This window comes from Symphalangus syndactylus, chromosome 12 (genome assembly GCF_028878055.3).
Source record: "Symphalangus syndactylus isolate Jambi chromosome 12, NHGRI_mSymSyn1-v2.1_pri, whole genome shotgun sequence".
Taxonomy (NCBI): domain Eukaryota; kingdom Metazoa; phylum Chordata; class Mammalia; order Primates; family Hylobatidae; genus Symphalangus; species Symphalangus syndactylus.
The window spans coordinates 125,681,709-125,708,551 of NC_072441.2; the positions used below are offsets into that span (position 1 = coordinate 125,681,709).

A 26,843-nucleotide genomic window follows, 5' to 3' on the forward strand; every position below is an offset into this window, starting at 1 on the left:
GTGAATAGTGCGGCAGTAAACATGGGACTGCAGGTGTCTCTCTGTTATACTGATTTCCTTTTCTTTGGATTGAAATGCCCAGTAGTGGAATTGCTAGATCATATGATAGTTCCTATATGCAGCTTTTTGAGGAACCTCCATACTGCTCTCCATAGTGGCTATGCTAGTTTACATTCCCACCAACATTGTAAAAAGTCTTAATACAATGTTTGCAGCTAGAACTGAACAGTATATTAAAAGAATAATATACCATGACTAAGATATTTTAGGAATGCAAAAAATAATTCAGTGTTAGGAATCCTTAAAAATTAAATTTTACCATTTCACTAAACCAAAGGAGAAAAGTCCTGTGGTCAGCTCTGTAGGTGCCAAGGAGACATTTGTTAATTTTTTAAGAAAGAATATAAGAATACTTCCTAAGTATAGCAAAATACTATACACACATGTGCATATAATATGTCACTCTGTGTCTTAGACCAATGGCTAGAATCACGATTAAAGGTAAAAAAAATTTTTAAGTTGTTGGCCTAGACTTTCTAAGGCCCCTTTAGCTCTTTACATTCTTATTAGTCTAATAGAGCTATTTGCAAATATGTCATATGTTGGCAGACATTATGTCATTTTGAACCTAATACCAACGCTGAAAGAAAGGAAAACAGGTGTTATTCTCATTTTGCTTGCGCAAGGTCACATGACAGTAAGTAGCAAAACCAGAATTTTGACTCTAGATTCATTCCTTTTTTTACTCTAAAAAGTTATTTCCTACAAGGCAGCATGCTATAATGTTGTGATCCTCAAATTTTGGTGTGTATCTGAATTACTTTGGATGCTTGCTTTAAAATGCATTATCTTGGGTTTTACCTTCAGTCTAATTGAGTAGGATTAGGGTGATCCAAAATTTGCATTTTTACCATGTCTTCTGCTAAAGGTGATTCACTGAGGACACATTAAATGCATGCAAACAACAGATGTTATAAACAGATGTGGTGTTGAGCAAATATAGAGACAAGTAAAAGTAGATTTGAATACTACTTCCTCCTACTGAACTATTTGTAAGATCTTAGCAGTCAAGTGATGAATGGTACATAGGCAATAAAGCATACTGGGTAAGATTGTGGGCTTTGGATCAATGAATCTTGGGCATGTTGCCTGATGATAATGGTACTCACTTCATAAGGAAGTTTTAAGGACATATGTGTCCTTAAATTTTCATAGAGAGGACAAATTTTCATAGAGAGGACAAATTTTCCTAGAGAGGAATGAGAAAGCAGAGCAGAGACAGTCAAGTGTTAGTTATACTTCAGTGGAAGTCTTAATACAGGTACATGCGTGCGCATACCCACAAAGCACATCAAGAAAGGGAACCCAGGAGTTCCCCACCAACAAAAAGATTTTGTTTCTCCCATCAGCTTTTATTCTGCTGAAAGTCATTAGAGACTATTGAAATTTTTTATTTTTAATTATATCTCAAAGTGGATTGATACTGCAATTGGTGAAGTGGATCCCAGAGTAAATATCTGAATAGGTGTTTCAGAAGTACTGACTTTGATTTTTTGGTAGCATTTGAGATAATACATGTTTTACTCTACTTCTAAAACTATTTTACTTTAAAGAAAAATTAAATGAAGGTTTATATAAAAAGGCATCACAGTTTTGGACCGTTTTACTCTGAGATTTAGAATTGTTTCAGATAGATTTTTTAGATCTGACATGTTTTACTGGTGTAGAATATTGGCAGGCTGTATGAAGAAAACGTGGAAGAGATTTTGGCTTTCCTTCTCTCTGTGCCTATCTCCTATTATATTTCTTCTCACTCCCCTTTTAGGTTTGTTAACTAACCATAATATGGAATACATAAACTGTTATTTCTCAGATTTCCAGAACACATCTTTGTGATCTGCATTTATTTTATATTCAATTCTAATTACTATATTCTGTATTATAGCTGCTTAAAGATGTACTCCAATCTTATTTCCATTTTTAAATGACTATAATTTTAGCTTATGTTTATCACTTTTTTCAGTTCAATTAAGAAAAAAGTTTCTGCCCATATGTATGTACTACCTGAAGCTTTCATAAAATGAGCACTTGAGACATTGTGTAAAATGTATAGAATCCTGGCCAGGCATGGTAGCTCACACCTGTAATCTCAGCATTTTGGGATGCCAGGGTGGGAGGATCACTTAAAACCTGGAGTTCGAGACTAGCTTGGGCAACATAGTGAGACCTCATCTCTTAAAAAAAAAAAAAATTCTTTTTTAATTAGCCAAGTGTGGTGGTACACACCTGTAGTCCTAGCTACTTGAGAGGCTGAGGCAGGAGGATCACTTGAGCCCAGGAGTTCAAAGTTACAGTGAGTTATTATTGTACCACTGTACTCCTGCCTGGGCAACAGATTGAGACCCTTTGTCTTTTTTTTTAAAAAAAAAAAAAAAGGATTATAGTATCCTTATGTTTCTTTTAAAGTGGTTATAGTTGTTAGCATTTCATTTAGTTAAATAAGTGAAATTGTGTCTTTTCCAGGAGAGAAGGCAGAAACACGTAGTTTATCTGCTCCAGAATTGTTATTTGGTTATAGAACAAAAGGAGTGGGGAAAAGCAGAAATAGATATTTTTTAATGTAAAAACACCAAACTTCTATTTAACTCATGAATTAAAGAGGAAACCAGCCAGTTGTCACTACTGGTTCAAAGGAGAGGCAATATATTTTCCACATTATGGTTAGTTAACAGACCTTTACTATGGAGTAAAGGAATGCTGATATCCATTTACAAATGGACACAAAACTTGCTTTTCTACTGGAGGTGGGATGTGGTGGAGGAGTAGAGGGTAAGATGGGATCTGTTGGACCTCCATCAGACAGAATTTATTTTTGTGCCTATAGACAGAATTGTTTGCATTTATCCACAATTTATACAGAATTATAAAATAACTCCAAGACCAGAAAAGGCACAAACTCCATAGAAACATAACCTAGAAAGGTATTATGTAAACAATGCATAATTTTCCACTTTAGTACATAGTAATTATTTTTGCTTATTCCAAAGTCTTAACCTTTCCTTACAGCAATAACCTACTACAAGAATGTTTCCAAGGCTATTGATCAAATGTGCGACAGAAAGGGATTTTTAAAAATAAGCCTAGATACACATACATAAGAAAGATATTGGAAGAGGTTCTGATGACCTGTTCTGGGAAGGGGTATCTGATACAGCAGAAGAAAAGTTGCTAAATTCTGTCAAGAAAGGAAGTCCTAAATGGTGTCATTGATGCTTTTATAATCACTGAAGAGATAATTTTGTTATTGAGGAGCCAGTAAATAAGGATCTATATGGATAATAAATTGAATATAAATAGTTTAATAATCGAATTACCTTCTTGATACATCTGTCACATCCAGTTTTATTCAACAAACATTTACAAAACATCTTCAGTGTATCAGGCACTACTATGTATGCATACATAGATGAACAAAACAAATCTTGCCTTTAAAACCTCCTCTTGGAGCTCACAGTTTGGTAAGGGAGATAGACTAATTACAATAGAACATGGAAGTGCGATAATAATATATTATCAGTGTTGTATAGGGTATAAGGTGGTTTCAAAGAGGAAGTGGTTAACTCAGTGAAGGTTTTGAGGAAAAATCAAGTTTTGCGGTTTTTTTTTAATTAAACATTTTGTTTTGAGATAATTGTAGAATCACATGCGTTGCAAGAAGTAATACAGAGAGATCCCATATACCCTTTGCATAGTTTCCCCAGTGGTAACATTTTACAAACATATAGTACAATATCACAACCAGAATATTGACATTCATACAGTCAAGATACAGAACATTTCCATCACCACAAGGATCCCTCCTGTTGCCTTTTTTGCACAGTATTCCCCCCGACCCTATCCATACCTTCACTTTCTGCAGTTTTACTTATCCATGGTCAACCACAGTCTGAAAACTTCATGCATTTTTGAGAGAGAAAGAGACCACAGTTGCATAACTTTTATGGTTTTCGTTTTGTCTTTTGAAACAAGGTCTCACTCTGTCACCCAGGCGGGAGTGCAATGGTGTAATCTCAGCTCACTGCAGCCTTGACCTCTTGGGCTCATGCAGCCCTCTAACCTCAGCCTCCTGAGTAGCTAGGACTACAGGTGTGTGCTACCACACTGGGCTAATTTTGTTTATTTTTTTTTGTAAAGGTGAGGTCTCCAACTCCTGGACTGAAGCAATCCTCTCACCTTGGCCTCCCAAAATGTTGGGATTACAGGTGTGAGCCACCGCGTCCAGCCTTCCACATAACTTATTACAGTATATTATGATTGTTCTACTTTATTATTATTGTTGTTAGTCTCTTACTGTGCTTAATTTATAGATTAAACTTTATCATAGCAGTACTATCCATGGTTTCAGGCACCAACTAGGGGTTTTGGAATGTATCCCCCACAGATTGCAATGGTGCAATCTCAGCTCACTGCAACCTCCACCGGCTGGGTTCAAGCAATTCTCATGCCTCAGCCTCCCAAGTAGCTGAAATTAGAGGCGCACACCAGCCCAGTTAATTTTTGTATTTTTAGAAGAGACGGGTTTTCGCCATGTTAGCCAAGCTGGTCTTAAACTCCTGACCTCAAGTTTTCCACCCGCCTCGGCCTCCCAAATTACTGGGATTATAGGCATGAGCCACTGCGCTCGGCCTCTTTTCATTTTTTAAATTCAACCTGTTTTCTTTCTTGTACAGGTTAGGAAATTTCTATTCTATCTTTCAGTTGCCAGTTCTTTCCTCTGTCCCTTCTATTATTCTGTTAACAGTGAGTTTTATTTCAGTTATTGTATTTTTGGCTTCTAATACTTCTATTTGGTTCTTCTTTGTGTTTCCTATAGCTTTGGTGAGACTCTGTTTCTTTGCTAAGGCATTTTTATCATAGCCGCTGTGAGATCTTTGTCCAGTAATTCCAACATCTCTATCTCAGTTTTGACATCTTTGATTGTCTTTTCATTAAGTTTGAGATCTTCCTTGTTCTTCGTATGACTAGTGACTTTTTTATTGAAAACTGGACAGTTTGGGTATTTTGTTATTAGACTGTAGACACACACACACACACACACACACACACACACACCTACCTCTTAATTATCCTTTGGATTGAGAACATTTCCTGCTTTTGCATAGTATTGCTAGCTGCTAACTGAGAGCTTTGGCAGCCTTACCTTCTGTGGCACAAATAATAGTGCATTCATGTGGTTGTTTTTTTTTTTTTCTTTGTATTTTGTTGTATTTTGTTCGTTTTTTTTTGAAATGAGTGGGAATTATCTGTAGTGATATTACACACAATTTTTTTAATGTCTCATAAGTGTAATACAGTTAAAACAGCTATGGGAATTATTAGGCATGCAGAAAGCAGCAACTTTTAAACATCGTTGTGACATTCATTGAATTAAAAGTAGCTGTGTTTTGTTGTAAAGAAAAAAATGTTGTCTACAAAATGTTAGAACAATGCCATTAAAGGTTGTATCTAAAAGGCAAGGAAAGTTTAATAGGGGGTTTTGCTTTATCTGTTTTTAGCTCTCAGGAAATTATCCTCATTATAAGTCTGTTGCTTAACTTTTTCACATTCAACATATTAACAAAAGACCATGAGACCGGCAGAGGAAGCAAAATGAAAGCTTTATTTCCTGTAAAGGATTACAATCTGCAGGTCAGGAAACGAAGCCTCCAGCCAAAACCAAATACATAGGCTTCAGTTACGAAGGGGAGAGGTTGGAATTTATCCCCAGTGGGGTTAGCTCCACATACATATTTAGCAGCTTATAGGAGAATTTATGAATATTTATGAGGGAAACCAAATGTGTGGTAAGTAAACATATATGTTATATATGTCCCATGTTCACTTTGGAGTAGGCAGTTAACATTAAAGTGAAGTGAAATTTGGCTCTTTGTGTCAAAAGGAGAAACACAGAGCAGAGCACAGAGGCATCTTGTGCTCAGTCTCTGTGGACCAGCCAGAACGAGTCTGTGATCAGCAGTCATTTATCAAAAAGGAATGCTTTGTAAGGCTAGTCACCTATCGTGGCAAAAGCACGATAAGGGAGGGGAGTTTGGCCACAGTGTCAGATGGTCTGTTGAGGTTGGGGAAGAAATCTTCCACACATTGTTTTTAGGGACTGGTTTCTGTTTAATTATAGGAAAGAAAGTCTTGGCAGCTGATAATGAGATAAGGGAATGTTGAGGTGTGACTGACCCCCTGCCTTTGTCAAAGCCTTAGAATCTGGTTTTAAAGTTTTCTCTGCCACAGCTGTCTATTTCATTTAGCCTGTAAAGCCTAGGAGCTGCAAACTTAATAGGTATTTTCAGGGATACATTATATGTGTAGGCTGCCCAGAGACTATGTTGCCTTTCCCAAGTATTTGTTGGAAGGTAAAGCATTGTGCAGAAAATACAAAAATGAGTGAAACACAGCCCTTACCCTCAATTCAATTTGGCAAATATTGATTAAGCCCCTACTATGTCCAGCATGGTACATGGGCCCTAGAAAAATGCTGATGTGAGATCTTGCTGTGAAAGACATTACAATTTAATGGAAAAGACAAATGTATATTCAATTTGCTGTACTCTAAAGTTAAATTCTTTTCACAATGCTAGATAGAATACAATATTACAGGAAAGAAAAAAATATGTGTATATACAGAATGAAAGACAGTATAAGCACAAGCAAAATGTTTTAGGCCGGGCGCGGTGGCTCACGCTTGTAATCCCAGCACTTTGGGAGGCCGAGGCGGGAGGATCACGAGGTCAGGAGATCGAGACCACGGTGAAACCCCGTCTCTACTAAAAATACAAAAAATTAGCCGGGCGTGGTGGTGGGCGCCTGTAGTCCCAGCTACTCGGAGAGGCTGAGGCAGGAGAATGGCGTGAACCCGGGAGGCGGAGCTTGCAGTGAGCCGAGATTGCGCCACTGCACTCCAGCCTGGGTGACAGAGCGAGACTCCGTCTCAAAAAAAAAAAAAAAAAAAAAGAAAAGAAAAGAACATCATAGGAAGGAGAGATTAACCTTTTTCTAAACTTTAATGTATTTTGTCCTTTGTTAACTTAAATTATTAAATTTTTTATCTCAAAAATGTTAACTTGAAAAGGGGTTTTTACGGCTGGGCACAGTGGCTCACACCTGTAATCCCAGCACTTTGGGAGGCCCAGGAGGGCAGATTACGAGATCAGGAGATCGAGACCGGCCTGGCCAACATGGTGAAACCTCGTCTCTACTAAAAATACAAAAATTAGCTGGGTGTGGTGGTGTGTGCCTGTAGTCCCAGCTACTTGGGAGGCTGAGGCAGAAGAATCACTTAACCCAGGAGGTAGAGGTTGCAGTGAGCCAAGATCGTGCCACTGCACTCCAGCCTGGCGACAGAGCGAGACTGTGTCTCAAAAAAAAAGGGGGGTGGGGTTTTACTATAACTTTCAGTGCTTTTCTCAAGCTCCTAACTCAGCCTTTTCCTCTTTATTCTTACAGACCACCTTGTCTCCTACTAGCTTGAGAAAATTGAGCCTATGAGGAATCATTTTCCTTCAGCTACCTTCTCCCTACATACTTATTTAATCTAAACCCCTTCTCACTGTATTTTCCCCAGTCTAAAGTTACAAGGTGTCCTTCCTCCTGTGCGCTGCTCTCATTTCCTCTTATCCCAGGATCTAGCTCTGGCAGTTGTCCCTTGTTTTTCCCAAATCTTCAAACTGTTTGTCATCACTGGCTCCTTCCTTCTAGCCTGTGTATATGCTTAAGAGTCCCCCACTCTAAAAAGATTTCCCTTACCTCATTAAGCCATCTGGTCTAGTCTTTTTCCTTTTCTCTATCCTACATCTCAAAACAGTAATCTGTCTATTCTTATTCTTTACTGTCTCCATTCCTATAACTGCAACAACTCTAATTAAAACGTATTTAGAAACCTTGAAATGTAAACAAACATGGAATTAGAATTTAAATTTTTTAAGAGATAAAGAGAAGCTCTGTAACATTTCAGAGAGTTCTTATCTCTTTGAGTCTTTGGTATTAAAAAAAAAAAACTGAAACTCAACCAAGTGTAGTCAAATGCAGTGTGATTCCCCTTATAGATGGAAGACTTATTTCTCATTGTAGCCTGTCCTTTTCATAGAAGGAGCTTCTAAATTATTTTGATGGTTCCAGCCACTGTCTGTGTGACTCCCCAGTCTGTATCTGAAGCTTTTTAGTTTTTTCCAGTTGTTTCCTGGGCATCCTCCACCTTGATGTTTCATAAGTACCTTAAAGTCAACACGTCAAAAACTAAACTCATTTTTTTTCCTAAGCGTGCTTCAAGCCCCATGTCTAACCTAGTTTATGGCACCATCCCACTCACCCAGGTTAAAAACTAGGAGTTATTTTTGACTGTATCCTTTATCTCACCTTCAAAATTTACCAAGTTACCAAGTCCTGCCGATTTTAATTCCTAAATATTTCTTAATTTTTGCCTTACCTCCCTGTTCCTTAAATTTATACTCAATTCTAATCCTCATTGTTTCTCACTGGGCTGTTGCCACAGCCTTATTAATACACTGCTTTCAGTCTTTACACCTCAAACTCATCTCCCCAAAGATACCTAGAACCACACTGTTTTGCATAATATAACTACCAGCTACATCAGTCTGTCGAGCGTTTGAAATGTGCCTAATCTAAATCGAAATATGCCGTTAAGTATTACAAACTGGATCTTGAAGACTTAGTTTGAAACAAAAAACTATGAAGGATATCAATTTTATTTTGACTATATATTAAATATAAAAGTGATAACATTTTAGGTATAAATTACATAAAATATATTATTAATTTTACCTGTTTCCACCTTTTTGAATATGGTTACTAGAAATTTTAGTATTACGTATACTCTTTCTCCAGCTTTTCATGTGGCTGGTTCCTTCTCAGTACCCAAGTCCCAACTTAAGAAACCTTCTTTGCCTGAATGCTATTTCTGCCTGAATACTGTCTGAAGGAATTTTGTCATATCATCCTGTTCTGTTTTCTTCATGGTATTTTTCACTGTGTGAATCATCTTCTTTACTTATCTATCTGATCATTGTCTACCCATACGAAATAGGAGGCTTTACTGAGGCAGGAAATTTGTCTGACCATTAGTAAATAAGATTCAGTGTTGTGTACCTGGTACCTAGAATAATATCTGGCATGTGCAGGTACTCTTTACTGAATGAATGGTTTCTATTCTGCTTGAAATGGTTCTCTCTGCCCCATAAACCTGTTTAACTCAAGTCCTTTCATGATTCAGCTCAAGTAGTACCTCCTTCAGGAAGATTTTCCTGGCTATTTCCCCTCCTGGGTTATTGATTCCTTTTCTATGCACAGTTCCACAACTGTACCTACACATTGTATTTTTTACTACATTTTCTCTCCTCTTTTAGACTTAGCCCTTAGTAGTTCTTCAGTGCACTCTCATTCCCTGGAATGTACCTAGTTAGGTTACCCGGTAGACATTCAGTATTTGTTTGCTGAATATATAAGCAAGCAGATTTTTTTTGGAGTTAGTCTTTAGTATTCTAGTTATACAATAAATAATGCAAGTTATAGTATATACTCAGTAGTAAACAGTTCTTGAATTAGTAAAGAAATTCCTATGTACTATTTTTATTATAAAAACAATATAGTGGCCGGGTGTGGTGGCTCACACCTGTAATCCCAGCACTTCGATAGGCCAAGGCAGGCAGATCACCTGAGATTGGGAGTTTGAGACCAGCCTGGCCAACATGGAGAAACCCTGTCTCTACTAAAAATACAAAATTATCCAGGCATGGTGGCACATGCCTGCAGTCCCAGCTACTCAGGAAGCTGAGGCAGGAGAATCGCTTGAACCAGGAGGCGGAGGTTTCGGTGAGCCTAGATTGCACCATTGCACTCCAGTGTGGGCAACGAGAGCGAAACTCCATCTCAAAACAAAAACAAACAAAAATATAGCAAAATTAAAGTCTTATTTAAATCATTTGTATCACCACCCTAATAACAATTATTTTCCTCAGCCCACTTTCTTCCTTAATCTTACTTCCCTCATCTGAGATAACCACTTCTGTTTTTTTCCCATAAACATAATTTTATATACAGTATGAAATAAGCAATAATATATGTAATAACTTTTAAATTCTATTTTTCCACACTATGTTAGAAATTTTGTAATGTTACTTCATGGTTTTATGAAACTGCTTTTTTCGTTTTAAAGTTGAGATGGACTTGGAGAAGCAATGCTGTCTAGTACAAAATGTTCCTTGGATGAGGATTCCTCTTTCTGGTTCCCCCATTTAGCCTTAGGCCTTATGAGTTCCTTTTTTTGTCTCGATCATTTTAAGAGTGTGAATTTTCTATAACCACGAAGCTTGGAAGAGGCAGTCTGTATTCAAACCCAGGTCTCCTAACTTTAAATCTAGTTATCTTTCCATTTATTAACTATCTCCCTCAACTTCAGTTTCCTTAACTATAAAATGGGAATAATAGTGTCTGTCTTGTCTGCCCTAAGGATAAAGATGATAATCACCTGAGGGATTAATACATGTGATCTCACATGTAACTAAAACACACTAAAGATGAGGGGAATATCTATATTTGTTCATTTTTTGGGGAACAATATTAATCTCACAATTCAAAGGTTTGATTTTTCTTTCCTTTGGTAGTAGAAATAGATCCAGGATTTGCTAGATCCTAAACTCAGTCATAATTCAGTTTACCTTTATAGGTTTGGGCTTTGAAAACTAGGTCCAGTCTGTTGTGTTTTCTTACTTTATTTCAAACTAGTAAATTATTACCAGAAGAGAAAGGTTTTAGGTGAACAGAAAACCGTTCCATTTCTCTCTTCACATGGTGCCATATTTTTCATTTTTGAAATATCCACCCTGAAACATGATTCAGGTTGATTTCCATATGTAATTTTTCTGATTTCTCTCTTTAGTACTTTTACTTCTCTTTTTAAAAAATCATTCCCACATTGTCTCTTTAGTATTTTAGTCCTTTTCCTTTTTTCTTTTTTAATCATTCACACAATGGCTGTGGGTACAAAACTGTGAGAAATTTATTTTTGTTTTTATTTGTTTTAAATTCATGGATACCATTGCCATAAATATGTCCAATATGAATTATGCTTCGAATGTGGCAGGTGTATAATGGATAGAAGCTTAGAGTAGAATAGCAATGACTTGATTTTCTGTGATTCTGAACATCACTAAAGTGTGCTACCAGGGTTAGCCAAGAGAGAATAAGATGTAATTGCTTGCCTAAAGTGATACTATCTTTCCAGGACATCTCCTGAATACCAATGAAGGCAGATGATTTCAGGGAGAGAGGCATTCTTCACTTGAGAGATGGGAAAGATCAAATAATGGTAGTAATTAAAATGAGACCAAAATGTAGCATTTGTAGACCAAGTGTATGCTAATCATTGTTTGAAGAAGTTCATCAGCTAAAACATTACTTACTCTGAAATATTCTATAAGAATATTTATTTAAAAGTCAGTAAGTCTTCATGTATGTTTCATAGAAATTGCATAGAAATGATATGGACTTCTAATATAAAAAATTAAAGCGTGATTTAGAAAAGAAAGATACTTTTAAATGGTTTTTAATAAAAATTGTCTTAATCAAAATTTTAAACTTGTGAATAACCACATTCAAAAATGTTATTTGGAAAAAGAAAAGACAAGTCACACATTAACAGAAAATATTTGCAGGAAACCTATCAGAAAGAGAACTGGAATACAGAATAAATTTTAAAATTTCAGACAATACAATAATAAAACAAGAAATTCCCCCTCAAAATTTTTGGCCAAATATTTTACCAAATCCGTCACCAAAAAAGATACACATATGACAATTAAACACATAAAAAGATGCCTGACATCACTAGTCATCAGAGGAGTAAAGATTAATATCACAACTAGATACTACATACAACATGTCTATTAGAATGGCTAAATTTTTTTTAATGACAGTATCAAATACTGTTGAAGAAGAAGAGGAACTAAATTTCTCTTACATTGTTGGTGAAAATGCAAAATTGTACAATAACTCTTTAAAACAGTTTGAAAGATTTTCATAAAGTTAAACATCCACTTACCATACAACCCAACAGTCTCACTCCTATCCAAGGGAAATGAAAGCATATTACATAAAGTCTTGTGTATGAATATTTGTAAAGTGACTTTTTTGGAATTGTCAAAATCTGAAAACAGTCTGTATGTTGATCAACAAGTAAATGGATAAACAATTTGTATACATCCTTACAAAGTAATACAATTTGGCAAGAAAAAGAAATAAGCCACTGATACATGCAACAACATGGATGAATCTTTAATATGTTAAGTGAAAACAACCAGACTCAAAATGCTATATACTAAGTGGTTCCATTTTATGTGACTGTCTCAAAAAGGCAAAACTACCAGAAGAGAACACAGACTGGTGGTTGTCTGTGGGGCTACAATGGAGTGTGTGGGAATTCTTTGGAGTTATGGAAATGGTCTGTGTCTTGATTGCAGTGATGGGTACATGACTCTGCATTTGTCAAAATGAGCAGGATGTGACAAAAAAAAAAAAAAAGTAACATGGGCTTGCAAAAGAGAAACACCAGATCCATTGTACCACTGTAAGAATCACACTCTAAGGATAAGACTTACACTTAAAATCTAGGAGAAATACCAGAAAATTAGCACATTGCTTTTAGTTTCATTATTAATTCCTTTTTCATGTAACATTTTTACTCCTCTCCACAATCTCCTTTTATGTAATAATTTACACTTGATTATTTCTTCAGTAATAAGAAAGAAAATCAGCTTTCTGTAATAAGACTCCATATCACCTATACTTACTTGAGAAATACTCATTTTGTTACCTCCTACTGAATGTATCTATTACTCTGTTCTTACGTCCTTTTACTAGCAGACAAAACGATGGCTTATTATTAGGAAAATTAAGTGAGACAATATTTGTAAAATACCTGGCACATACCTCACATTCAGTTTTTTTAAGTGTTGTAAATATAAATAACAGTTAAGTTCCTTGTCTTTTTATCTCTCAGTGTTGATCTTGTTTTGAAAATATGAGGAGTGAATTTTACTAAGTTGCTGAATTTGCTTTATTCTTTGCGAACCTTAGTAGATGAATCGTAGTATCTTTTTTAATGTAGCCATGATGTGAATTATTGAATGACACTTCTCAGCTAGACCCTATATCTGCACATAGAATGAAATAAATACACGTCAGAACACACAAACTATGCCTAGATAATAAGTAAATAATTTTTTAGGCATTTTAAGTTGATAATTTATGACATAATGTTGTAGTATAAATATTCAGCTCAATTTGTTTTTGATGAAGAAAAATTTTTGTGGAAATAGTTTAAATGTGAAAATGTGATTATATCAAAGCTGGGCTATTCATGAGAATCACATGTGGACCATTTAAAAAAAATACCAATTTCTTTCCCTACCACTGGAAGCAGCTAAACAGTGATGTGCTAGTATATATGTTCAACAAACCAGCTCTTGGGTGGGAGTGGGGGTAAGGGACATTGATTCATAGTGTTTGCTGATTTCAACGGTGTAAATACTTCCACTATAGCCAATTTCAAGCTACTAAGATGATAACACTGAATGTGGAGTGAGGAAAAGATGTATAGTAGCGCAGCATTATACAGTATTTCCATCATACAAGTACAATAAACATATACAACCTTGAGAATAAAAGCAAAAATTAATAAAATAATTAAAAAGTAATGAATTTTGAGTATGTGTTACCTTTGTTTTAATATAACTATGAAGTTATGTAAGTTAATTTTTAATAATGACTGAGTTTGACAACCAGCTTCCAGAGTTTCTGAAAATTTAACAATTGGCTCTCATGAGCTGATGAGAACTGATGTTCACACAACACTGAAGCTCCAAGGCATCTATTTTTTTTTAACTAATTGATTGCAAGTAATTTGCCAACCAGTTGTTTTTCTAAAATACACATCTGATCCTAAAGCCCATGAAGGTGTTCCACAGTCAGACCCAGATGAGTCTTTTTCAGCCTCATTTTAAATCATATCATTTCTCTCACATCCTCTATATGTCACCTACACTAGATGTAGATAACTTGTAACATCTCAAACACACCTGTACTTCCCCACCTTCTCATTATCTGCCTTCTCAGTATCTTCCTTCAGCCTTGAATGACCTCACCTTATCTGCCTGACTTTTGCAATACTATTTATTTATCCTTCTAGAAATAATTCAAATGCTGCTTTCTCTTACTTCCTACTGTTGGAAACATTCCCATTTGCCGTGGTGCTCTCATAGCCCTTTGTTTATATTTCATTTTGAGCTCAAATTTATCAATTTATAACAAATGTCTGTTTCACTCTCTAGATTATAAACTTCTAAGGGGTGCCTTTAAACCATACTGTACTTAACACATTAATGTAACCTGAAAGTGGTTAATAAACACTTCCTTATTTTAACAGAAAAAAATTATGAACGATGTATGATATATCCTTTGCTTTCTGTATCTTTGAGAAACTGACCAAAATTTAAACTTTTTTGAATTAGATTTGTACGCCTTTTTTTCCTGGTGATGCAGAACCATATTAGTAGTTATATACCTATAGCACACCTAGAGACATTTCACAATGGACTCTAGAGCTTACCAAAGAAGAATTTCATTAGATAGTATATGAAGCAGAAATGATTAAATTGTATAACTATATTTGTGAATCATTATTCTCATTTAGTGTGCCTTATAATAAGTATTTTCAGCATAAAGCCAAAAGTTACTTTATAGTGTTCCCAGCAAATTAGGCCTTTGTATCAATAAACACCCTCTAAGAAAGGCTAAAATATCATACTTTGCTTTGTGACTTGAGAGAAATTTGCTTTCATACATATCCTTAAGGGTAAAATCCTTATCAATCTGTTGTTTTCGGATATTTTATCTAGACTTAGAATTATCTGGTTGCCATCACGATAAGTATGGACAACATCTAAGTGTATGAAGGAAATGTTCTAAAGTAAAAACAATCCAAGAATTTCTTGAAGCAAATGCACATTCCTTGTTAGTAGTGTTTCAGGAATCTTTTTCATATTTTGCACTAGGCTGCCACCTGATGGCAAAAGTTAAAATTGCATCTTTTGTAACATTTGACGCCTTCATTGCAATTATACAGATTTTTATGTATTCAGCATAGAGCCTCCAAAACTTTTATACATTTGTGCAAGTGTTATGTATTCAATAAATGTTTGATGATTGCTTTGGACCTCAGGGAAATCATATTTATTATTTAACCTTTGTTAGACAGTGATCTTCCTAGGATTTGTTTAAAGCTTTGCTTTCTTATGGAGCTATTTTAAGAATCTGTTTTAATTAGTGTTATTTAATGAAAAATTTTACTTAAATGTAGTAATTTTCTTTTTTCTCTTTCCCTCTTCTTTCTTCAGAACGAGGTCACTCGGACACTATGGTGTTCTTTTACCTGTGGATTGTCTTTTATATCATCAGTTCCTGCTATACCCTCATCTGGGATCTCAAGATGGACTGGGGTCTCTTTGATAAGAATGCTGGAGAGAACACTTTCCTCCGGGAAGAGATTGTATACCCCCAAAAAGTATGTATAAAGAGTGTGTTTGTTTAAAAGAACAAACTTAGGTATACCACTAGCTAATCCTGTTGCAGTACAGACCCAACCTCTAATTATATTACTCTAATATAATTAGAAAAATAATTAACAAAGATACTAATTCATTCGGTCAGCAAAAATGTATGAAATGTTTACTATACGCTAGGTACTATAGGAAATAAAAACAAAGTAAAATTCTCGTTCTCAAGGAAAGCCATAAACTATGTTCAGATAAGTAAACAAATTGCAATACAATGTGATAAAGACTGGAATAGAAGAATAAATACCTTACTGTAGTGTAGATTTGTTTTTGAACATGGAATGCCCTCAGTCTGAAACACTCTCTCTCTTGTCTGCTTTGTAAACACCTGTTCCTCCTCTTTAAAAGTCAGTTTAAGTGTTACTTTCTCCAAGAAGCCTTTCTTTATTTTTCCTAGCATAGTCAGCTATTCATCTTAATATTTTTTTACCCTATATAAACTACCATTATAGCAGTTATCACATTGTATTATAATAATGTGCTTAGGTGTCCATATTCTTCACTTCCCAGCATAATCCCTGGTATATAGTAGACTTAATGTTTCTGGGATGAATGAATAAATACTTGACTCCCTGGTATATAGTAGACTTAATGTTTCTGGGATGAATGAATAAATACTTGACTAAATGAAAAGTGTTATGAAAAGACAAAGGAGAAGGAGTGGCTGACTCTGCTTGATTGCATCAAGAAGACTTCTCCTTTCATTTATTTCATCTAATGTTTGTTAAAATCAAGTGCCATTTCAATCAGAAAATATAGATAATTCTTTAGGAATAATTCTTTAGGAATTATTTTAGGATTTTATCTATGTATTAATAAAAAGACGAGGGGCTGAATTAAAAAGTCAAAAAATCAAGAATATCTATACTCAGATATTTTAGTAAAGGATAAATACCATGATTAGACCTTGAAAGAAATTAAACAATGAAATGGTAATCCTGAATGTGAATGTGAATTCTAATCCCAACTCTTTCACTAGCTAGCTATATAATTGTCTGCAACCAGACTATAGCGGATTCTTGTTTATGAGGTAAGTATGTTAAACTAGATTATCTCTTGATCTTTTCCCAGTCTAAAATTCTGTGATGGAGAGGGAAGTGTAGATTAGGTCACTAACATTTTATACTGAATCAGCATGTCACCAGTACCTTAAAATTGTATTTAGAAAAGTGTATGGATGTGTAATATTCAATTAGTAAGTAGGGAAGGCCATTTTCAGGTGTGAGGAATGGTGAATTCAAAGAATGATATGTAGAGTAACTTCAGATGAACAGATAAAGGGGAAAAGGGGACAGTTGTTGACAGTGATCTTTTTTACCTAAACTATAGCAATACCCCGATGTGAAAAATTAGAATATATAACCAAGATATTAGACATATTTTTATAAATCTAATTTGAAAAGAAAATTAATAATCAGGGAGTAGATAGGAGCTCAGTTAAAAATGGCCCCTTTTGTGCTCACCAAATATGTGTGTTTTATTTCTGTTTACATTGTTCTTGCCCTCTGAGAGCTATAAAACATTTATTTCTTTTTTTTTTTTCCTTTTTTTTTTTTTTGAGACGGAGTCTTGCTCTGTCACCCAGGCTAGAGTGCAGTGGCGCGATCTCGGCTCACTGCCAGCTCCACCTCCCAGGTTCACGCCATTCTCCTGCCTCAGCCTCCCGAGTAGCTAGGCACAGGCGCCTGCCACCACGTCCGGTTAATTTTTTGTAGTTTTAGTAGAGATGGGGTTTCACCGTGTTAGCCAGGGTGGTCTCGATCTCCTGACCTTGTGATCCGCCTGCCTTGGGCTCCCAAAACATTTGTTTCTTATTATGGTAATTGCTTAGATAAATTGTTTGTATCTTTATATAAATGTTGATCCATTCCCCCTTTTAAATAGTTCTAACATAGTGATTTCTAGGTAATAAAATTAGTGAATATAATTTTTCACTCTGTTTCTTTGTTGTTACATATTTTCATGACTCTAAAAAACTAAATAAATACTTTCTACATTATAATTTGCAAACTTATAAGAAAGACGTTCTGCTGGATCACCACATTCCTTTAATTTTAAAAAATACTGGCCAGACGTGGCCCACACCTGTAATCCCAGCACTTTGGGAAGCCAGGACAAAATAATTGCTTGAGTTCCAGACCAGCCTAGGCATCATAGTGTGAGACACTGACTCTACTAAAATAAAATAAAATAAAAATAACTGGATGTGGTGGCACACGCCTGTAGCCCCAGCTACTCGGGATGCTGAGGCAGGAGGATCACTTGAGCCCAGGAGTTCAAGACTGCAGTGAGCTATGTTCATGCCACTGTACTCCAGCCTGGGCAGTGGAGCAAGACCCTGTCTTAAAAAAAAAACAAAAACAAAAACAAAAAACTAAAACAAAAGGCAGATACTTGGAATAAAATTCATCCAGCTTGAAAAGTGTGGAATCCAGCGGAGCTTCATTAAAAATTTAGAACACAGGTATATGAACCTTAAAATCAGTTCTTAGGGATTAACAGTTCTTAAAATCAGTTCTTAGGAATGCATAATATTAAGCACCACATCCTAGGTCCAGGAACAATTTTTGTTATCTTTATATTCACACTTAACTTTTCTGTGTCTCTTGACCTCAAGATAAGTGTATTTCTCCCAAAAGACTACCACATTTTTGGTGACATCAGCTCCCACATTGGTCAGTGGTGAATAACTTAAGACTGACTCTGAAAGGCACGTGAAATTGCAGTTCTTCAATTAAGCCTAATAATAAATAAAGTGAATGTGGATTTACCCAAAAATTGCATTATCACTATATTGCGAGGATGGGAGAGGGAACAGTGAGCCATGTGAATGTGTTAAAATCTTCATAATAATCCTCATTAAATTTATCGTAATCATCAGTCAGTGAATAATGTCTAAAATTGAGTAATCAAGATATAACACTATACACATATTATTTTAATACATGGAGGCTAAGTAGAAGAAATAGCTACAAATTTTGAAAATGTTTGGTCTCTAGGGATGGAAAGAGAAGGTGGCCAGGGGACTTTTTTTTTTTCTACAATAGCTTTCTCACAATGACTAGTATTACTTTGTTTAAAAAATTTTTAAGTAAAATAAATATTATGGCTTAATACATAGTAGTTCCCCTTCCCAAAAATTTCACATTCTTTAAATACATATATTTAAAGAGCTAATTTCCTTGAGATTAACAATGAGCAAATCTATGAATTATATAGTTCTGCTCTATTGGCAATTTGTGTACTTAAGACTTTTGTGTAGCTAAAACTGGACTGGACTCCTAAATCCTGGGTGCTAGTACCTGCAAGTATTACTTGAGCACCATCTTCCCCATGTAAAAATAGAACATTTCTTAAATTCAACCACGGTTGTGAAATCCAAGCTTAATTTCATTCACATCAAAAAGCAAGGCAAAACTTTCTACAAATACAGGGTAAGGCAAATGGAGAATAAAAGTACAAATAACACAGTGAATAAATCTGCTAATCTTTTCTGATACTAGGTGTTAAGTCTACTGTACCTGTTAGAATGTAATCTCAATCAATCAAGGATCTTAACCAGCTTATATTTCTGGGCCCTAGAAGAAAGCCTGGTATACAGTATGGCAGTGAAATATATTTGTTAATGATTACTCAAATTCAGTAATACTTCATACTGGATATTCTACCATTTAAGAAAAAACTAAATTGGTAGAAATCATTCTAAAATATAATGTGTACTTCCCTGCAAAATAAAATACAACTTTCCTCTTGAACCTGTGCTTATTCGTAGGACATATGTGAGTCTTGTTGGTAGGACGTGTGCTCATTGGTATTATGAGAAATGTGATAGGAAACATACTCAATTTGTTTATTATTTCTCAGGCCTACTACTACTGTGCCATAATAGAGGATGTGATTCTGCGCTTTGCTTGGACTATCCAAATCTCGATTACCTCTACAACTTTGTTGCCTCATTCTGGGGACATCATTGCTACTGTCTTTGCCCCCCTTGAGGTTTTCCGGTAAGCAAACTACTGAAAAGTTTATTAAAGATTCTTTTTAACCTAAAAGACACCCGATACTTACAAATTAGAATTTGTTATAACTTGTACTTGAAAACCTTTAATTTTCCAACTTTTCTCAAATTTCTCCTCAGCCTTAGAATTGGAAAACCATGTTGGCCAGGCTGATCTCGAACTCTTGACCTCAGTTGATCCACCCACTTCGGCCTCCCAAAGTGCTGGGATTACAGACGTGAGCTACCATGCCCAGCCCAGAGGTTAATTCTTACAAAGTTAAAATAACCATTGATGATGACTTAAAAGCTTCTTTAGAACTGGGTTCCATTGAAAGGATAAGTGCTTGGGAGGTAAAATGGCTTACAACAGAAATGAATCATTTTTTGCAATTTGGCAGTCTGAGTTATTCAGCCCAGCCTTCTCACTGAAACAATAAAAATGCTAGATAAAATGTGTTTAAATCTGGCCAGGTGCAGTGGCACACTCCTGTAATCCCAACACTTTGGGAGGCCGAGGCAGGCTGATCACCTGAGGTCAGGAGTTCAAGACCAGCCTGGCTAACATGGTGAAACCCTGTCTCTACTAAAAATACAAAAATTAGCTGGGCATGGTGGTGGGCGCCTGTAATCCCAGCTACTCGGGAGGCTGAGGCAGGAGAATCGCTTGAATCCAGGAGGCAGAGGTTGCAATGAGCCAAGACTGCACCGTTGCACTCCAACCTGGGCAACAAGAGCAAAACTCTGTCTCAAAAAAAAAAAAGTGTTTAAATATTCCTAAAAAAAAAAAATCAGACAAGATAATCCAAAATCTAAATGAAAACAGGAGCCCCAAGATAAACAGAGCACTAACACTACCTTTGCACTATAGAAATTTGCCAAATCTATAGACTTTGAAATTCACTTGTGACTGCCAATTAAAATTTGTATGCACCTAATAACATGCCTTAATATTTTGTAAAGCAAAAGCTGGCATTGCTACAAGTAAATTTACAATTTCAGATTTTAACATATTTCCTTCAGTGATAGACAAATAAGGGGTCAGTTAATTAATTAAACCTGAATGACATATGTAGAGAACTGCCTCCAACTACTAAATACATATTCTTTTAAATACATGTAGAACATTTACCAAAATTAACCTTACACTGGGCCATAAAGGAAGTCTCGACAAATTGCAGAGGATTATAATCACAAAAAGATAACTCAAAAGTCCCAAATGTTTAGAAATTAAGCAGTACATGTCTGATAACCCCTGGGTCAAAATTGAAATCGTAATGCAAATTTTAAAATATTTTGAATAGCCAGGCATGGTGGTTTATGCCTGTAATCCCAGCATTTTGGAAGGCCAGGGTGGGCAGATCACTTGAACTCAGGGGTTTGACACCAGCCTGGGCAACATGGCAAAACACATCTCTACAAAAAATACAAAAATTAGCTGGGCATGGTGGTGCGCGCCTGTAGTCCCAGGTACTCAGGAGGCTGAGGTGTGAGGGTCACTTGAGCCTGGGAGGCAGAGGTTGCAGTGAGCCAAGATCATGCCACTGCACTCCAGCCTGGGTGACAGAGCAAGACTGTGTCTCAAAAAAAAAAAAAAAAAAAAAAAAAAATTTTTTTTGAACAGAATGTAATTGAAAATGTGATAAAAGAGAAAAATGTAAAATGCAGCTAGGGCCGTGCTTACAAGGAAATGTGCAACCTTACATGTATATATCAGAAAAGTATATAGCTCAGGAAATAAGAAAGATTTAAAAAACAGCAAATCCCAAAAGAAAGTAGAAAGAAGTAAATATAAAGAATGTAAATTAATGGAACAGAAAACAAACATACAATACAGAAAATTATTAATAATAAAGCCAAACTTAATTTCCTTAAAATACCAAATACTATTGATAAAGTACTTAAGACTGATAAAGCAAAAAAGAAAAGGAAGTACAAATTATGAATATCAAAAAACCTAAAGATATTTATTTAAAGAGTAAGACTATCTTATGAGTAACTTTATATCAATAAATTTAAAAATTTAGATGAATGGACAAATTACTCAAAAAGCAGTGTGCCAAAACCAATAAAGAAGAAATAGAAAATCTGTATTAAAGAAATTAAATTCGTGTTAAAATACTTTGCACAAAGAAAACTCCAGGCCCAGGAATTCTTTCAAATATTTGAGGAAGAAATAAACTCTTCCAGAAAAAAAAAAAGAGGGAAAAAGGAAACACTTTCTAGTTTGTTCTCTGCAGCCAGCGTAACTTTGATATATAAGCCTACAATGACATTTTAATAAAAACTAATCTGTCTCATGTACAGAGTTGTAAAAATCCTGAACGAAATATTAGCATATGAATTCAACAATATATAAAAAGGATAATACAAGTTAGGTTCGTTCTAGGAATGTAAGACTTAACATTCAAAAATCAATCTGGGCCAGGTACGGTGGTTCACACCTGTAATCCCAGCACTTTGGGAGGCTGAGGTGAGTGGATCACTTGAGGTCAGGAGTTCAAGACCAGCCTGGCCAACATGGTGAAACCCCATCTCTACTAAAAATACAAAAATTAGCCAGGAGTAGTGGTGCATGGCTGTAGTCCCAGCTACTCAGGAGGCTGAGTTGGGAGAATTGCTTGAACCCAGGAGGAAGAGGTTGCAATGAGCCAAGATTACACCACTGTACTCCAGCCTGGGCAACAGAGGGAGACCCTGTCTCAAAAAAAAAAAAAAGAAAGAAACCTGTCTCACTTATAGTTACAGAATAAAGAGGGAAAAAGAACCTCTATATTTGTAGAAAAGGCCATTGATAAAAGTCAATACCTGTTCATGAAAAAAATGTTTTCTACAAAAACACAATCAAGTTCATATTTCACAGTAAAACACTATAAACTTTCCCTTGAAATCAGGAATGAGACAAGTGTGTCTGCTGTTCCCACTTTTATTTAACATCATCGAAGTATATAGCTAGTGCAATGAGGAAAAAGAACTATCAGAATTGGAAAGGAAAAAAATAAAACTATAATTATTCACTGATGACAATTACACAGAAAATTCAAAATAATTTACATATAATTAGATCTAATGTCACAGTGTCTGAATACAAGGTCAACATAATATAAATCAGTCATTTTTAAAAACAGTCATAACAACTAGAAAAAGAACATTTTAAAAACCATATCGTTTTGAATAGCATCAGAATATATCAGATATGTATCTAGGAATATGTCTAATTAAAGCTGTGTAGATGTGGGAAAATCGACAAGCCAGCTTTGTAATTTATATGGGAATACGAAAGGTCAAGAATGGCCAAGACTATCCTGAAAAGAACAAAGTTAAAAGACTTTTACTGTCAGATATCAAAACTGATTATATAGTTACAGTGAGTAAAACAGTATATGGTGTTGGTGAAAGGATGGACAGTCCACTGGAACAGAATAGAGAGTACAGAAACAAATCCACTCGTGCATACCTTGATACTTCTTGATTTATGACAAAGGTGGCTACATAACAGTGGAAAAAGAGGGCCTTTAATAAATGATATTGAGTCAACTGGATATCCATATGGAAAAAAATGGTTCCCAGCTCCTACTGTATACTATGTGTGAAATCAATTCCAGGTGGATTGTAGAACTAAATATGAAAAGTAAATCAATGAACTCTCTGGAAGTTAACATAGGAAAGAACCCTAAAGGTGGTTTTCAGTGTATGGTAATGTATTTCGTATTTCTGGATGGTAATTACACAGTAGGTCCCTTTATGATAATTAAGCTGTACATTTATTATTTGCATACTTTGTGTGTGATACACTTCTATTGAAATGCTTATCTTAAAAAAAAAAAAAAAAAGGCAAATTAGCCAAGAGAAAGAAGGACTAACTTTCAACAGTCACAGTGAAAGAAATCATTAAAATGAAATCTTTAGGCCGGACGCGGTGGCTTACGCTTGTAAAACCAGCACTTTGGGAGGCCAAGGCGGGCAGATCACAAGGTCAGGAGATCGAGACCACAGTGAAACCCCGTCTCTACTAAAAATACAAAAAAATTAGCCGGGCGTGGTGGCGGGCGCCTGTAGTCCCAGCTACTGGGAGAGGCTGAGGCAGGAGAATGGCGTGAACCCGGGAGGCGGAGCTTGCAGTGAGCCGAGATTGCACCACTGCACTCCAGCCTGGGCGACAGAGCGAGACTCCGTCTCAAAAAAAAAAAAAAAAAAAAAAGAAATCTTTAATGTGCTGAAAGAAAATAACTGCTTACCTAGACTCTGCCCAGCGTAGATATCTTTCGCAAATAAGACAATATAAAGATATTTTTAGATAGATGTATAATATTCCTCTAAGTCAGGATGGACAAACACTGCCTGTTAAAAGAAGACAGAAGCTGGAAACGGAAAGATAAACCTGAGAGAGAAAGCATGACTCTGGAATCCAGCTGCCATCAGCTCTCTCCAGACCATGCTCCTTCCCTTCCTCACCTTCCTGAATGTCTTGGCCTGGCACCTGAACTCCCCATCGCTGCCACCGCCATCCCCCACCCACTTCTTTCTCTTTCATGTGTGCTACTTCATCAGTTTTTTAAAAGAAATTCTAGTAAAAAAAGAAAAATACCTCATGACGATTTTATTTCTTTTTTTAAAATCATTTGCTTACTAATTAAATCAAATGTTCTATCCCATTTAAAACAAACAAAAAAAATCTTTAGATCAGCTTTCTCTCTCCAACTATTGCCCATCTTTCTGCTGTCCTTTATAGCAAAACTCTTCAAGAGGCGTCTGCACTTGCTGTCTCCACTCTCACTTCTCTCCCATTCTCTTTTTCATTCAAGTTATGTATTCCCAATACTCAAACTAAACCACTTTTGTTAATAATCTATAATAATAATATTGTAGTACGTACTACGTAGCTGACAGCGTTCTAAGCCTTTTACCTTTATTAAATCCTCACAACAATCTTAGGAAGTGGGTACTGTTATCATGTCTTTTACTGATGACACTGAAGCATAGGTTAAGTAACTCATCCAAGGTCATTACAGCTAGCAAGTGGTAGAGCCATGATTTGAATCTAGACAGTCTCCCAGAGCCTATGCTTTTAGATCATACTGCCCATTTTGCTAAATCCCCTGGTCAGTTCTCTGTACTTATTTATCTTACTTTACTTCCCAGCAAAGCACTGTCTTCACTTGACTTCTCAGAAACTACAGTCTCCTGTCTCACTAGCTATTCTTGTCCACTCCTTTACTGGTTCTTCCTCCTCCTCCCAAACTTTTAAGTGTGAGAGTGTTCCAGGATTTAATCTTCTGCCCTCTTCTCTCCTCTAGTTGTATTATTCCTAAACCTATTACTTGAAATACTGTCTTTATGCTATCTCCAGCCATAAACTTTCCCTTGAACTACAGACTCTCTTCCACCTCTCTACTGAATTCTCCCATATCTAATGATTAGCTCTAACCTAACAGGAACAGCCCTGCATCTCCGATCTTAGTAAGTGGTGTCACCTTTCCCTTAGACCGAAAACCCTAAGACGACTCACATCGCATGTCAGTAAGTCCTGTCAGCTCCATCTTTATTAATAAATCCTTTGTCTATCTGCTTCTCATCACTTCTGTTATTACCACCTTTAAGTCACCATCATCTCTTTTCTAGACTGCTGCAACAGCCCTTCTAATTGGTCTTTCTTCAGCTGTTCTTGTCTCCCTTCGATCTCTTCACCATTCAGCAGGACCTTTTTCAAACAAATCACTTTATTCTCCTGTTGTTCTCTCATTGTTCTCCATTAGACCTAAAATTTAAACTATGGTTTATAAGGCCCTCTGTGGATGGGCCGTCTTCCACCCCTCCATCATTATCTCCTGCTATTTTGACCTCACTTATCTTAGCCCCCACTGACCTTGCTGTTGTTTCCAACTTGCCTTTTTATACTTACCATTTTCCTCTGCCTGAGATGATTTCTTCCAGGATTTTTACATGACTTGCTTCTTTGTATCAGTCAGGTTTTCAATAGCTGCCATGTCTTCAAAGAAGCTTTCCCTAACCAGTCTTAATGACGGCATACTGTATTCCCTTGTCCTGCTTTATTTTCTTCACAGTACTTATCATTAGCCGATTGATTGTTTACTCGCTCATTGTCTGTCTCCACCACTAGAAATTACACCCCATAAGGGCAAAAAGTCTTTGTGTCATTCTGTGCCTTTACGGCCTTATGGCAGACATTCAGTAAATATTTGTCAAATAAGTTGAAAGAATGAGCACTCTAAAACTGCATCCCATGAGTCCCTTCCTTTTTCATAGTCTAGTCTTGTTTCCCTTACCCCGCCCCCACCACCTCCCCGCAACACCATCTTTCCCTATTTTAATATTCAAGCCCTTAATTCTTTGTTTTTGTTTCCATGAGTGGAAACTTGATACCCTGGGAGGTTTACAGGTAGCAGAAGTATGTTACAATTTCATAAGTACTTTGATCTACCCCATTTTGCTAAGGCGATTTGTGTGGAACTTCTTCCGCCTGGAGAATGAACATCTGAATAACTGTGGTGAATTCCGTGCTGTGCGGGACATCTCTGTGGCCCCGCTGAACGCAGATGATCAGACTCTCCTAGAACAGATGATGGACCAGGATGATGGGGTACGAAACCGCCAGAAGAATCGGTCGTGGAAGTACAACCAGAGCATATCCCTGCGCCGGCCTCGCCTCGCTTCTCAGTATGTATGGCTTCTACTTCTGTGAGGCATATTTCCTTTGAGTTTTAGCATTGGGTAACATGTAAGCTACGAAGCTATCAGGTTGAACCAAATGAAATTGCCAATACTCAGCCATTTTTCACCTACAAAAAAACAGTAGTAAGCAGCAATTCCATATGATACAACCTATAGACTGTCTAAATGAGCACATAGAGTAAATGTCATCAATGCATAACCTAGTAATTTGGCACTGAAGACCCACTGTCTGGAGGAAAAGGTTGTTGGGGAGTGATTTATTAATACTTGACTCTTCTGTATGTTTTGTATACAAATAATTTTTATGTTATAAACTTCAGGAATCCTGCCATCTATGCCTGGACCAAATTACTTAATTTCTGTTTTCTGCCTCTCATCTGTAAATTGGAATTAATATGGTTCTTGCTTATAGGGCGGTTAAGTGGATTATATTCATTATTACATAGAACTTGGACCAGTTCCCTCACAGAAAGAGC

General features: G+C 36.1%; 1 protein-coding gene across 3 annotated transcripts in view; it reads left to right on the forward strand.

Moving 5' to 3' along the window:
- The window catches only part of XPR1 (xenotropic and polytropic retrovirus receptor 1), a 255,184-nt gene that overhangs the window by 218,897 nt on the left and 9,444 nt on the right, over window positions 1-26,843 (forward strand). For 2 of the 3 annotated variants that reach the window (XM_055255271.2, XM_055255272.1), the window contains 3 exons: window positions 15,459-15,625; window positions 19,542-19,681; window positions 26,131-26,352. In XM_055255271.2, the coding sequence (XP_055111246.1) occupies window positions 15,459-15,625; window positions 19,542-19,681; window positions 26,131-26,352 (529 nt within the window). Of the gene's footprint in view, window positions 1-15,458; window positions 15,626-19,541; window positions 19,682-19,815; window positions 26,102-26,130; window positions 26,353-26,843 lie in introns of those variants that run through there. The other variant, XM_055255273.2, reaches the window with a different exon arrangement.